The following is a 15,638-nucleotide window of genomic DNA, read 5'->3' as shown; positions in this document are numbered from 1 at the left end:
TAAAAAAGGCAAAATAAAATTATTGAATATATAATGAAAAAAATAAATACAAAAAAATATTAATTAATTAAATCGAAATGGCTGAGCAGAAAAAACTAAAGGGAAATTTTAAATTGGATGTAAATTTATCTATGCATGAATCAAGCGAAGTAAAAGAAGTGAAAGAAACGAAAGAAGCGAAAGAAGCGGAAGAAGCGGAAGAGGCGAAAGAAGCGAAAGAAGTGAAAGAAGCGAAAGAAGCGAAAGAAGTAAAAGAAGTGAACGAGGCGAAAGAAGTAAAAGAAGTGAACGAGGCGAAAGAAGTGACCGAGATAAGAAGCGGTGACCTATTTAAAAATGGCGAATTAAACAATAATAAAAGTAGTATCGAAATGGAGAATAAAAAAATTGATAAAAGTTTGGAATTGAATAAAAATAAAGTCTCAAATAGTGAACTAAATATATTTGAGGACGCAAAAGAATATGATGAAAGTAACAAGGATGAATTTGAAAAAAAAGAGAATACAAATGATAACAATAATATTTTAAATAAAAATTCTGAACATAATGAAAAACAAATATCATCAGATCTTGAATGCGTAATATGTATGAAACTTTTAATAATGCCTGTGACAATACCATGTGGTCATAATTTTTGTAGAGATTGTTTAGAAAAAGCAAAAGAATATAATGATACATGCCCATTATGTAGATCATATATGGGAGATAAACAAAATGTTAATATATTATTGGCAGAATTAATAAAAGAAAAATATCCAAAAGCATATGCAAAAAGATTAAAAGAAATCGAAATTATAAGAATAGAAAAAGAAAAAAAAGTGTTACAAGAAAGATTTGATGCTATTAAAAATTCATCTATGATACCTATATATAAAGCTCCATTATCGTTTGGTCCATATTTTCCTGGTGAAATATTTCAAATAAATATTTATAATAAAAAATTTATAGATCTTATTGAATTAGTATCCAAGGAAGGTATATTTGCTATTACTTCTAATAATAATAAGCATAACGATAAAATGTATGGTATTCATGTTAAGATTTTAGAACGAAGTGTTACTACACAAGCTTTTATAGTTAAATGTGTTGCTAATTATAGAGTTATTTTATATAATATAATATATTTTAGCCAATATGATTATAATATAGCTAGCCATTCTCCTTTATTTGACGAATCCATTCCTGTAAATTTTTATGATTATAATTTGAGTGTATGTGCAGATGTAACTGAATCTGAAACTAAAGCAATTACATATCAGATGAATACACCTAACAATACATCTAACAATACATCTAACAATACATCATCTATTGTTTCTTCTACAAATACTAGTAATATTAAATGCCGAAAAGAATCAAAATATAATCTTGTTGATGAAGAAATCATAAAATTAGATGCATTAAAAAAATTATTAAATAAAATTGAGGTTGAAGATGATATAAAATCCATTTCATTTTATTATGAACAATATAAAGATATTGTTTATAATGCAAAAGATGTAAAAACTACTACTAGCCATGCAGATATTAACAACCCTATATATGCTGCCCAAAAATATTACTCTTGTATTATTTTTTCAAGAATATGCTTATTATGTATAAGATATCAATTAAATCGTTTTGGAAATGCAGGGGTTCGATTATTTAATACAAAATTTAGAAATATAAAATTAACATCTTCTGAACCATCAAATGAAGAATTAGAAAATTTTTCTTTTTCGTTAAGTAGTGCTATTATATCCAGATCTATACAAAAATGGTCTTGGTTTAAAACAACTAATACTACTGAAAGATTAGAAAGCATAACACAATATTTTTTAAAAAAAAAAAATAAAAGTATTCTTGCTCTTGATAATTCACGATCTCCTATTATTCATAGATTTTTTATGTTAGATTCCATTTCATCTTCTTTGTTAATTCTTGTATTTGTTTCTTTTGTTGTTTTTGTAAAATATTTTTTTTATTATAATTTATAAGAAAAATATGTACATTATTCCACATTTGGTTCATTTATCAGTTATCACCTTATTTTTCATTTATCAGTTATTACCTTATTTTTCATTTATCAGTTATTACCTTATTTTTCATTTATCAGTTATTACCTTATTTTTCATTTATCAGTTATTACCTTATTTTTCATTTATCAGTTATTACCTTATTTTCATTTATCAGTTATTACCTTATTTTCATTTATCAGTTATTACTTTATTTTCATTTATCAGTTATTACCTTATTTTTCATTTATCAGTTATTACTTTATTTTCATTTTTTTTTTAATGTAAATTATTTCAATGTGCAATATCCTTTCCGTTATTATTTTCCCTTCTACTATTTCATTGTTTTTTAGTTTATTATTTTCTTAGTTTTTAATAATTTGTATTAAAACATTTCGACCAAACTATAATAATATACCCCCTTTTATTTCCTTTTTAATTATCTATTATAAAACTTTTATTGTAATGCCAATACTTTTACGACACTTCATTTTCTAATCACCAAGTGTTTTAAATTGTAATAAACAAAAGACCTAATAAGATATTTATAAATATGTTTTACTATTATTTTAAAGAAAAATATAATTTATCCAAAATTAAAGAAATTGTTCTCATACATGTATACACACATTTTATTCTATTACATATTTTCAGGATATATTAAATTTCGAACATTTTTTTACATTTGTAGAATGTTACTAGGCACAAAAATTAACAAAATTTTTACTATTTTTCAAGTTTTATTTTTATAATATATATTATATTATTTATTATTTTCGTATCAAAATTAAAAAAATAATATTGGTCAGACGTTTGACATATAGTCTTATTACATACTTTACAATGATATCCTTTGAAATTATTATTTTTTAACTATGATAATACTATTAATGTGAAAATCATTATATTTATTTATATATTTTTTTTAAATACAACACACATTATGCCGATAATGAGCCAAAGGAAAACTGATAGGAAAATTAAATTCACAATTTTATATGCCATATATTTATGTGTATAAGCAAAAATATAATCTCATGGAAAATTGTTAATAGGAATGAACTTTACAACAATAATAAGATTATTTTTGTATTTTTTTTTTCATATTTAATTTTGATATAAAATATGTTTATATAATGCACATTGAAATATATCATTTTATGTATATAAAAAATCGAATATATATATAATACACAACTTTTATTTATTCTATAGCTTTATGGCTATTTTTTTATATCTATCAAAAGTTTGAAATTTTTATTTTTTTTTAAACAATTTTTTAAAATATTTTTTTTTAATTAAAAAAAAAAATTCAATGATCTTAAAAAAAATTATATAATAACTTTTATTAATACTATTTTAGTTTATGCTAAGCGTATTTTTTCCTTTTTTCTAAATTGTATGAAATAAAAAATAAATAAAGTACTATATATATTGCATGCATGTATGTATATGTATAGTGATACATTTGACTTGGTCACGCTATTTATTTTAATTGTATATATTATATATCCCACTTAAATAATAATAATAATATATACGCATATCCATATATATTACATATATACATATTACATATATACATATTATATATATACATATTACATATATACATATTACATAATAATATTATATATTTATGAATCTGATGTTGGAAAAAAAACGTTGCCATTTATAATCAAAATAATACCATGTGATCAGGGTTTATTACTTTTAATTAAAATTAAAAAGGAAATATATTATTATTTTATCATGTATTTTAAAACAATTCTATAAGAGTATGGACAAATAAAAGAGAAAAAATCTTAAGGAATAATACACAAAAGAGAGAGACTTATTTCTTTTATTTGTAATAAACTATTGAGAGGGATAATATAAAATAAAGAAAAAAAATAATACTTTTTTTCTTTTAAATTAATTATTAAAAATAATTTTATAATTGTTTAAAATTTTCCTCATTTTTAAATGTAAGCGATTTAATTTAAAAAATATTTTTTTATTAATTTTTCATCATCTTTTTTTTTTTTTTTACATACTATATAGTTATTTAGGGTGTATATAGTTGTACATATTCTGCTTTTTATTATGTTCAAAGATATTTCTATGATATGTAAATATCTGTATATTTTTCACAATTGCCTTTTGAAATTTCATGCTTGATATATATATATATATATATATATATACATACATGTAGCGTTCTATTTTCACATTGTATATGTTTGGCCATATATATCAGCATATATTATTTTTATCTTACATGTGCAGATGAATAATGAGCCTTTTACATTCAATGCAAATGCTCCTGTGTATTATCCCGGTACACCATATAATGTAGAGAGTCAAACTGAAATAAGCGAGCAAAATGAAATAAGCGGGCAAAATGAAATAATTTCAGAAAATATTAACGATGGCGATTCAATAGCTGATGTGGAAAATAAAATAAGCAAAATGTGTTTAACCCCTGAAAAAAATGAAGAAATCGAAGTTGCAAAAGTAGAAAAAGAAATACAAGAAGATAAGGGAATAGATAAAAAAGTTAGTTTAGTACAAGTGGATTCTAGACCCCATTTAAATATTATATTTATTGGTCATGTAGATGCTGGAAAATCAACAGCATGTGGAAATATTTTGTATATTTTAGGATATGTTGATGATAGAACAATCGAAAAATATGAAAGAGAAGCAAAAGAAAAAAACAGAGAAAGTTGGTTTTTAGCATTTATTATGGATATAAATGAAGAAGAAAGACAAAAAGGAAAAACTGTAGAAGTAGGTAGAGCACATTTCGAAACAAAAGATAGAAGATTTACTATTTTAGATGCACCAGGACATAAAAATTTTATACCAAATATGATTAGTGGTGCAGCTCAAGCAGATATTGGGGTATTAATTATATCTGCAAGAAAGGGAGAGTTTGAAACTGGTTTTGAAAGGGGTGGGCAAACCAGAGAACATACTCTGTTGGCAAAAACATTAGGTAAAATATTACAGAAAAAAAATATATAATTATAGTTGAAAATATATTATTATTCTGTTTTATTTAATCAATATATACATTTATAATTTCATACTATCATAATAATTGTGATATATTTTTATATTTATATATATATATATTTTTTTTTTTTTTAGGAATAAACCAACTAATAGTGGCGATAAACAAAATGGACGACCCAACATGTAACTGGAGCGAAAGCAGATATGACGAAATTCAAAAAAAAATAACCCCATTTATAAAATCATGTGGATATAATATAAATAAAGATGTGTTTTTTGTCCCAATATCTGGATTATCAGGACAAAATTTATCTGAACATATATCCGATAAAAATTCAAAATTACATGATCCACGAGGTAGTTGGTATGATATATCGAAACCAACTTTATTTCAAATTTTAAATTCGTTATCTCCACCCCCTTGGGATGAAAATGGCCCATTAAGAATTCCATTATTAGAAGGATACAAAGATAACGGTATAGTTGCTGTTGGTAAAATTGAATCTGGAACATTATATGGAAGTAATATGAATTGTATTTTAATGCCAAATAAAGTTAAAGTAAAAGTCACAAATGTATATGTAGAAGATGATGAAGTCCCTTATGCTAAGCCTGGAGAAAATGTTCGTGTCAAATTATTAGGTGTAGAAGAAGATCAAATTAGTAAAGGGTTTGTATTATGTGATTCATTGAGCTTATGTTCAGTGGTTAGTGAATTTATAGGTAGAGTAGCAATTGTAGAATTGTTAGAACATAAACCAATTATAACAGCAGGATATTTTTGTATATTCCATGCTCATACAACATGTGAAGAAATACAATTTATTGATATGTTAGAAGTTATCGATAAAAAATCAAAAAAAAAAAAAATAAAACCCAAATTTATTAAGAATGATTGTATTGTTACTGCACACTTTTTATTATCAAATCCAGTTTGTATAGAGGTTTATGATAAATTACCACAATTAGGCAGATTTACTTTAAGAGATCAAGGAAGAACTATAGCTATAGGAAAAATTCTTGAATTAAAAAATTAAAATATCAAAGTTTCTGTTGAATTATTATAAACCTAGGAAATGGCATGTACACATGTAAATTTTTTTTTTTTTTTCTTTTTTTTGTTTCTAAACGGATACACTATTTTAAGCCAACTAATATAAGATGGAAACAAAAGAAAAAAAAATACCTTTTATAATACATATATTATATATTCAATTTTGTATATGAATAATACGATATATATTCCATGTGCCACTTTTTTTTTCATCTTTTTTTTTGAGAATTCTAAGAAAAAGTTTATCACATATATGCATATACATTTTCGAAAATGTTCTATTGAGTATGTACATATATATCCACATCCTGCATATATCAAGTACATGTATGTACGATATATTTTTATCTTTTTCTTTGGATCCATTTATCATACCACAAAAATGGCACCTTTTTCCAAAAACATAATCGGAATATATAATATTAATTATATTTGTCATAGAAAATATTACCCATGTTTGCAAATATTACCTTATTTTATTCTTCGAATATGAAATAATTATTATTGGATCACACATATTGCGTTTGAAACTTCATTGCTATACTTTATGTATAAAACCCCCCCAGAATTTTTTTTAACACAATTCCGACAAAATATGATGTAATTATAAAATAAGAAAAAAAAACGAAGATTAATATATAAAATGATCCCCACTTATTTGAATAAACATTTATTTCCTTAATAAATTTAAACCCATATAGAATAAATATATTTAATATCATATATTCATGTTTGCAAAGTGCGAATTATATTTATAAATTTAAAAAGAAAGTTATCCACATAGGAAAAAAAAAATTTCATATATAGATAAAATATATGTGTGAAAATTTTACAAGGTAGAAAATTAAACAATAACAAATTTAAATGGGGAATATATACACACATGTACAATAAAAATATTTATATATATATATATATATGTATGACATAAAACAGATCAAAAATAGCGTGCTATACTATTTTGAAAAAATAACAAATTATATAGATATGTAAACAGTAGGTTTTACGATACTATAAAAAAATGGAATATGAAAGATATTGAGTAATAACATGGATCAAATGTTATTATATACTTAACAATTTTAATGCTATTCCTTTTTTTATATGACAATTATTATAATCAATTATTTATTATCTAAAGGACCTAGTTTTATTTCCACTGATAAGACATAACAACAGGTATTTGTTTCAAAAATGTAAATGCTAAACTAGGATTCTTATACCAACATAAGCATATATACATATGCAGAAATAGTATATACTTATTTTTATGAGGTCGATATTTTCACATATGCTTCTCTGATTTCCCAAGCCGTATTATTCTCATAGGTGTAATTTTCTCTGTTTAAAAAAATAACTAACTATACTGTTATTTTTTAATATATAACAAAATATAACAGAAAAAATTATAACCCATATTATAAACCATATTAAGACTTCATTATTATTCATTATTAAATCTTCTTGTAAAGACAAATCAATATTCGCTATAATTTTTTCTCTTTTAGCACTACTTGTTTTTAAGCTCTTTGATATAATACTTTTAAAATATTGTGGTAAAACAAAATAATTATTGTTAATTTCGTATTTTTCTTTATTATGATGGAAATATAATGTAGGCAAAATCCAATTTAAAATTATACCAGGATAAGTATATGTATTTAAAACTGCTTTAAATGCATCTATTCTCATCTGATCTCTTGCGCCACTATATACTTCATTAAGAGTTGTAGTAATTTTCTTAATTAAATCGATTGCCAAAGAATTTATATTTTCATTATTATATATTAAATCAGGAATTTCATAATATTCATATGGTATTTGTGTCAATACTATATATTTGTTAATATCTTTATTATGACTTTTATCAGTTATAACAATACAACCACTAAATATGGCATCTATAACCATTTTATTTAACATACCTGCATATTTTGAACTAATTACACAAATTTTACTTCTTTTTAATATGTCTGAATATTCTTTCATTTTATTTTTTATAAGTTTATGAGTTGTTTGCAATCCCCAAACTTTCCAATAATAAGAATCCACTTCATATTTATGTATTCGATCTTTTAAATTATTTATATTCTTATTATATATATGATCCATAATTTTTTGTATAAGAAAATCATTATAGTTACTCGATGTTGTATTATATAAATATAAAATATCTATATCTCTATTACTTATGTCAAACATACCAATGGGTGGTTCTTTAAAAGCACATTCAGGTACAAATAAATCAAGTAGTGAATAACTTAATTTTATGCTTCTTCTATATTTATTTTCTATCTTTTGGGCAATATTATAATAAAATCGAGGATTCTTTTTATATCCATTTTCATTCCCTTTTACCTCAAAACACATATCCACATGTTTAGAACAACATGGATTTATACCATGGGGTAAAAATGCCCATAAGGTATGTTCATTTATATTATCATCATCTGTATTCCATAATTCATTATTATCTGAATCAATATTGTCATCAGAAAAAGTATTACTACTCTTCTTTATATCCTTTTTCTTTTTGTGCTTATTTGTGATAACGTTGTTTGTACTATTATTAGATACTTTATTCCATATATTGTTATTTAACTTATTTTTCTCTGTTTCTATATCTATACTATTTAATGGATTATATTCAAATATATTTACTTGGTTTTGAAAAAAAATGTGCGGAATTAAATTCATATATGATTTTTTTACATTACTGTCCCATCCATCATTTATAAATATCAAGGTTGTCATTTTAGGCATATTTTTCAAAAAAAAATAATGATTATAATAATTAGATATAAAGCTACTATGAACAAATATTAAATCAAATGGTTCACGACCTATTTGATGATCATATTTATGTAATAATGTATGTAAATTTTTTGTAAAAAATAAAGGATAATGTTTAAATCCATATCCCCATATATACACATTCCATTTTAATTGACTCTCCATTATATCATACAAATTAAAAAAATATCGATCTGTTGATGAAGAAAATGATTTCTTTGTTGCCAAAAATAAAACACGTGGGACTCTTAGTATATATTCATTTACATTCTTTATATTAGATTTAGCATTTAATGGTGGTAAAGGAACAAGAAACGATTTAGATTTTTTAAAATTATGATTTTTTGTGTTATCACTTATATATTTTGTTACCATAGAATTTACATCAATATTTAAACTTCCTAGCATATATTCTAAATTGCTATAATTAATATATGAAAATATACATTTTTTTACTTTGTTAGAAAAACAATTGCATTCATGTAAATTGTCTTTACCCCCATGTAGTATACCTCTTAATAATGAATCGTTTTCAATTTGATCATGTTTTATTGTATGAATATTAATTGTACCACTATCCTTTGCATCCTTATTATCTAATTCATTGATATCTTCAAACATCTCACTTTTTTTATCTTTTTCTAAGTCACTCATTTCTTCATATACTATACCTTTTTTTGCTATCTCATATATCTTATTCTCAAATGTATCATCTATATTATATTTATTTTTTATATCATCTTCATTTATCATATCATTTAATAATTGCCCTTCATATGAATATGGATTATATTTCTCTTTTAATGTAGAAATATGAGCTTTCAGTTTTGCATTTTTTTCATTGATTTCTTTAATATTAGTAAGAACTTTATTTTTATTTATTAAAGATTCTAATTGGTTTAATAATTCTCTTTCATCACGATTATATTGTGACAATATTGCCTGTTTTGATTTTTCGGAAAAATGATCAACACTATTATCTAATAAAAATGGTGCATCTTTAGAATTATCATCACTTAACCAATTTCCAAATAATGAATGAATATCATGAAACGGATTCTTTTTATTTTCATCCCCACTTTTTTTACTAAAATTTCCAATCAAGCTTGATAAACCATCAAGTAGGTTTCCTACTTTTTCATTTCCTTCACCTTTACCTCCATTCCCAAATAACTTTGTTAAACTTTCGAGGGGATTTTTCTCGTTTTGATCTCCATCCTTTTTCCCCAAATTCCCAAGCAACTTTGTTAAATTTTCAAGTCCACTTCCTCCGCTTTGATCTCCATCTTTTTTCCCCAAATTTCCAAACAATTTTGTTAAACCTTCAAGCCCACTTCCTCCGCTTTGATTCCCAAGCAGTTTTGTTAAACCTTCAATTCCACTTCCTCCGCTTTGATCTCCATCTTTTTTCCCCAAATCTCCAAACAATTTTGTTAAACCTTCAAGCCCACTTCCTCCGCTTTGATTCCCAAGCAGTTTTGTTAAACCTTCAATTCCACTTCCTCCGCTTTGATCTCCATCTTTTTTCCCCAAATTTCCAAACAATTTTGTTAAACCTTCAATTCCACTTCCTCCGCTTTGATCTCCATCTTTTTTCCCCAAATTTCCAAACAACTTTGTTAAATTTTCAAGTCCACTTCCTCCGCTTTGATCTCCATCTTTTTTCCCCAAATTTCCAAACAACTTTGTTAAATTTTCAAGCCCACTTCCTCCGCTTTGATCTCCATCTTTTTTCCCCAAATTCCCAAGCAATTTTGTTAAATTGTCAAGTCCGTTTCCTGCGCTTGCATTATTAGAATTACTAAGATTATTTATTAAGTTCATTATATTATTACTATTATTATTACTACTACTTGTTTGGCTTCCATTATTTTGATTCGAACTATCCTTACTATTAGCTTTTATAGAATCCAAAATGTTTTGAATCTGACTTAAATCTATCCCATTTTGGTTTCCTCCTACACCATTGTTTTTAGCGTCATTGTTGTTTGATTGATTATTTTCATTTGAACAATTTATACATACTAAAACAAGTAAATATAAAAGCACACATCTAATCAATAAAGTCATTTCTACGAAAAAATTATATCAGGATTATAACAATATGATAGCATTAAGCTTAAAACATGGAAAGAGGTTAAAAAAAGAAGGAGATATAAAAATAAATAATGAATTTCAAGTATTTACAAAAATTTACTTTTTTTAGACAAATAATATAAAATATAAAATATCAATTTTAAATTAAAATTAATAATAACACTAATACGGAAATAAATTTGAAAATAATGCTTATAATAATTCACATTATTTTTATAAATGTAGGAATAATTTCATATGAATACATGTATATATCATTAACAACTATAAAAATGCAAAGTATTTCATTATATTGTAAAATGAATGCTTGTCTCGTGGATTAACAAGCTATAATTTTATTTTTATTTATTTCCCTTTTTCTTTTTTTGTTTTATGCGTAAACATTTCATGCTTAAAATTAAAAAATATAAAAATTCTTAAAAAAAATAATATAATTAGGCATTTTTTATTCGCTATGACTATATGGAATAAAGGGAAAATGCTGGATATATTCATAACACTAAATCATATTTTAATATGTCAAAAATGCATATATTAATACACATATATGTATGTAAATGCTTACTTTATATAACTCGGCATATATAAATGTATTATAATGGACATGGATGTATACAATATAATTTTTACATCCCTCTATATTTCAATACTCAGGTATGCATGTTATATATACATGACGTATAATGTGTGTATATCTCTAATTGTGTGTTGTATTGTTGTGTCAATTTGAATATGAAACATTTCCAAAAAATAAAACAATATATACATATATATATATTTATTTATATTTAAAATAAAATTTTTGTTAATGCAAACTTAATAATCCTATCGAAATCATATGGATATATTTTGCTATATAATGAACGCATATAATCATTTATATGTAATATGTATATAATAAATTATCATATTTAAACTCGCGTTTTATATCACTTTAATTATTCTTTTATTTCGTTAATCATCATTTCATTTATTTTTTGTTAAGCATATATCTACAAACACATATAATAAAAAAAATAGTACCTTATTTAAGTACCTATATATAAATATTGTGAATAAAATATATAACAATAATGTTACTAATATAAATAATACAAGTTGAATTGAAGTATTTATTTTTGCATTCTAATATTTAATAAAAGAAATGCTTTATTGTATATCATAAATTTATAAATATGATAAAATTATTTAAATATAAAACACGAATTTTTGAAAAAAAATATACTTATTATATAAATTTTTTTATAATTACAAAAAGGGATTAATATGTATATTTATATAAATATAAGAAAAAAAAGAGCAAAATGGAAGCGCAAGATCCCATAATATTTATATATATATATATAATATGCGAAACAAAACAGACGTTATAATAATATAAATAAATGGGTAGATTAATAATACTTAGATCTGTATATATATAATATATATTATTAAAAAAAAAAAAAAAAAAAAAAAAAGCTATTATTTTTAGGAAATTATTACAAATCACCTGTACGGCAATAAATAATTATATTGCATTTTTCTTTTTTAGTGTTTTTTTTTTTTTTTTTTCAAATAGGTTTTAATTTAATGAGAATTAATGTTTTATTATACATATTTTAATGCCATATATAGGTACGAATATATACATTATATAATGCATATATTGAGTATATAATACTATATTTTATAAGAATGAAATTATTTTCAACTTTAATAAGAAAAATATGGTTTATAAACTATTACACATTTGAACTTTTTACCGTTCTTAAATAACGTATTTATGTAATACATAAATTTAATTTTGTGGGTACTATATTATGCACAGTTCATATAATTAGGAATTTTTTTTGAAAAGTGTTCCTTGAAAATGCTCATTGAAAAATGTGTGTTGGAAAATCATAAGCCTTCTTTAGAATGTTTTTTACAAATGTGAAATTTATAAGCAAATTAGCAAAAGAAAAAATTTTGAAAAGAAAGAGTTGGGTAAAAAGAAATAAAAAATGGATGTTACCTAAGGTTGAAAAATCATATTTAAAGCAGGAACAGGATTTTGCGGTTCCCCATAAAACAATACCGTTGAATGAGAATATAAAAAATACCCCAATAAAAAATATTATGAGCTCTGATGAAATTAATAAGGAAGGCAATTTTTTTCAAGAAAGAAACTATGATAAAATATTGGACGAATTAAAAAAAAGCGAGAAAAAAAAATTGAAGCCTCATGAATATAAGAAGATGCTTAAAAAGGATGTTAAAAACACGCATCCAAATGATGATAAAGTTAATTTAAAACGATTATTGATGAAAGGAAAAGAAAATATGAATTTAGGTATTAATGATATTAAAGACGAAGATAAAGAAAACAAGAAAAAAGAATTAAACACATTTTGGTATATGCCTAATCCATTTGAAAAAAAAGGAGTATATGGAATGAAGGAAAACACTTTTTATAAATCCTTTATAAAGGATAGAGAAAGACAATTTGATAAAGTTGATATGAAAAAGTTAAATGAAAACGAAAGAAAATTATTAAATAAAATAACTAATAGTAATATTTCTAATAATAAACATAACAATATAAATAATGAATTATTAGATAAAAATGTATCATCTGAAATATTGGAAGAAAAAAAGGAGAAAAAAATCCGAATAAATCCAAAAAAATATTGGTTTTCCGAAAATTATTCTACTCCTGATATATCAACAATAAATACAGTAAGAGCAAGAGAATTAAGATTTTTAATGATGAATGAGGCAAAATTAGTTAGAAAGGGAAAAAATGTTGATGTAGAAATTTGGCTAGCTTTTATGAATAGAGTAATAAATTTGTCAACCAAAGTTCATGTACGTAGTTTGTTAAGATATTTACAAACTATCGCATCTGTCAAAGTTACTAATAAAAAGCTAATAAATAATTTAATGTGTGAAATTTTTAAAAGAGAAAATAATATGAAACCAAAACATTATGTATATCTATTCCAAAGTTGTTCAAGATTAAAATGGAATGATTTCAAATTAATTTATGCATTAAAAAACATGACATTGTGTTGGCCTATTCTGAGAAATAACTTTTTGATAAAATCCGCAAATTCTATTTCAAAATTAGGCTTAGCAAATAATGTGTATAGCAAAGCTTTACAAATAACTCTAGAAGAGAGATTAAATAATTTCACAGGGAAAGATTTAAAAGCAATTAAGGCTATAACCTTTTTAGAATTTTTTAATGAAGAAATGATAATAAAATTTGTTAGTCTAGCAACTTTTTATAAAGAACATTTTAATTATTACACAAGGCATTTGCAAATACTTTATTTATACATTGTGTTATTTCATGAATCAATATATTACAAGCTTACTGATGAACAACGATATTTTTTGCAGCAATATTCAAGAGAGGGAAATTTAAAAAAAATTAAAAAATTGGATCATATAAATCGATTAAAAACGTTAGTTAAAAATGAAAACTCAAAGAAAGCTATATTAAACAGTGATGATGAATATTCAGAAAGTGATGAGTTCTCCGAAAATGATGATGACTGGTCAGAAAGTGATGAAGAATTGTCTGAAAGCGATGAAGAGTGTTCAGGAAATTCTGAACATAATGAAGCACCTTCTTTATTGGATGAAAATGATAATAATATAAGTATACAGCACAATGAGAAATTATTAAATACGGAAAATGCGACGAATCATATTAGTAGTTATAATTTAAAAGGTAAAGAAAAATCTACAGTTAAAATAGGAGACAAAATATGTGGTGGATATACAAGTACATTACATAAAGAAATTAGTGATGTGCTAAATATGCTAAAAATTGATCACTTAAATTCAATTAAATGTGGACCTTTTATTGTTGATATTTATCATCCTGAATCCAATTATATTATTGAATTAAATGCACATTTTCAATATTATATAAATTCTGAAGGTTTAACAACCTTGTCAAAATGGAGACATAAGTTTTTATCGCAGATGGGATATAATATAATTCATATATCGCATAGAATATGGAGCAATTTGCCAACGGATAAACAAAAAATTGATTACATATCTAATACTCTACCTAATATTATATTGAAAAATTCGTCTCTTTTTATTCAGAATTAATAATACGCTAAATATGTTTGCACAAATACAGAATTAATTTGGTGCACGATAACATAGTACACTATTTGCTATTTTGTTTTTATTTTTTTGGTTAATGGGGTAAAAAATCATATGACTGATTTTTATCTCCTGCAATTGGCTAGCTTAATGAGCGAGCTTTTCTTAGCATATGCGTGCGCCTAATCTTCTTGTTTGCTCACTCTTAATTAAATTAACTAATTAGCTAAATTTTTATTTTCATTTTTATTTTTATTCTTATTCTTATTCTTATTCTTATTCTTATTTTTTTATTATGTTTTTTACAATATATTATTTGATTTATTCTCCAACTTTTAATTTACGCATAAATCTGAAGGAAACTTCTTTGCGTGTATCTTTTAAAACATAAACAATTAATATGACATGCATCCATTGCAAATAATTTTCTACCATCAAAAATGCATTATTTAAAAGGGAATAATAATTTCCCATTAAGTTAACAAATTTGAGTAAAAATTCATTGAAATTTTTATAGCTTTTCTTTTTTTTTGTTCATGTGTATTTTGAATATATAAAAATTGTGTAAAATATTATCCATGCATAATATAGTATTTATATATTGTTTTCAC

General features: G+C 23.5%; 4 protein-coding genes across 4 annotated transcripts; 3 read left to right on the top strand and 1 right to left on the bottom strand.

Moving 5' to 3' along the window:
• Window positions 1-77: 77 nt before the first annotated feature.
• On the top strand, window positions 78-1,976 carry PY17X_0927000 (processed variable antigen; the record flags this gene model as incomplete). Its single annotated transcript, XM_721849.2, has 1 exon — window positions 78-1,976. The coding sequence occupies one exon, from the start codon at window positions 78-80 to the stop codon at window positions 1,974-1,976; it is 1,899 nt and encodes a 632-aa protein (XP_726942.2).
• Window positions 1,977-4,262: 2,286 nt separating this feature from the next.
• Window positions 4,263-6,031, top strand: PY17X_0926900 (elongation factor Tu; the record flags this gene model as incomplete). Its single annotated transcript, XM_719584.2, has 2 exons — window positions 4,263-4,974; window positions 5,130-6,031. 2 exons carry the CDS (start codon window positions 4,263-4,265, stop codon window positions 6,029-6,031), a joined length of 1,614 nt encoding a protein of 537 aa, XP_724677.2.
• A 1,340-nt stretch (window positions 6,032-7,371) lies between these two features.
• Window positions 7,372-10,911, bottom strand: PY17X_0926800 (golgi protein 2, putative; the record flags this gene model as incomplete). Its single annotated transcript, XM_022956015.1, has 1 exon — window positions 7,372-10,911. One exon carries the CDS (start codon window positions 10,909-10,911, stop codon window positions 7,372-7,374), a length of 3,540 nt encoding a protein of 1,179 aa, XP_022812212.1.
• Window positions 10,912-12,837: 1,926 nt separating this feature from the next.
• PY17X_0926700 (RAP protein, putative) lies at window positions 12,838-15,030 on the top strand (the record flags this gene model as incomplete). Its single annotated transcript, XM_724125.2, has 1 exon — window positions 12,838-15,030. One exon carries the CDS (start codon window positions 12,838-12,840, stop codon window positions 15,028-15,030), a length of 2,193 nt encoding a protein of 730 aa, XP_729218.2.
• Between the last annotated feature and the right edge of the window lie 608 nt (window positions 15,031-15,638).

This window comes from Plasmodium yoelii, assembly GCF_900002385.2.
Source record: "Plasmodium yoelii strain 17X genome assembly, chromosome: 9".
Lineage (NCBI taxonomy): Eukaryota > Apicomplexa > Aconoidasida > Haemosporida > Plasmodiidae > Plasmodium > Plasmodium yoelii.
Note: the sequence above shows the minus strand (reverse complement) of the source record. Positions and strands in the feature narration are given on the sequence as shown.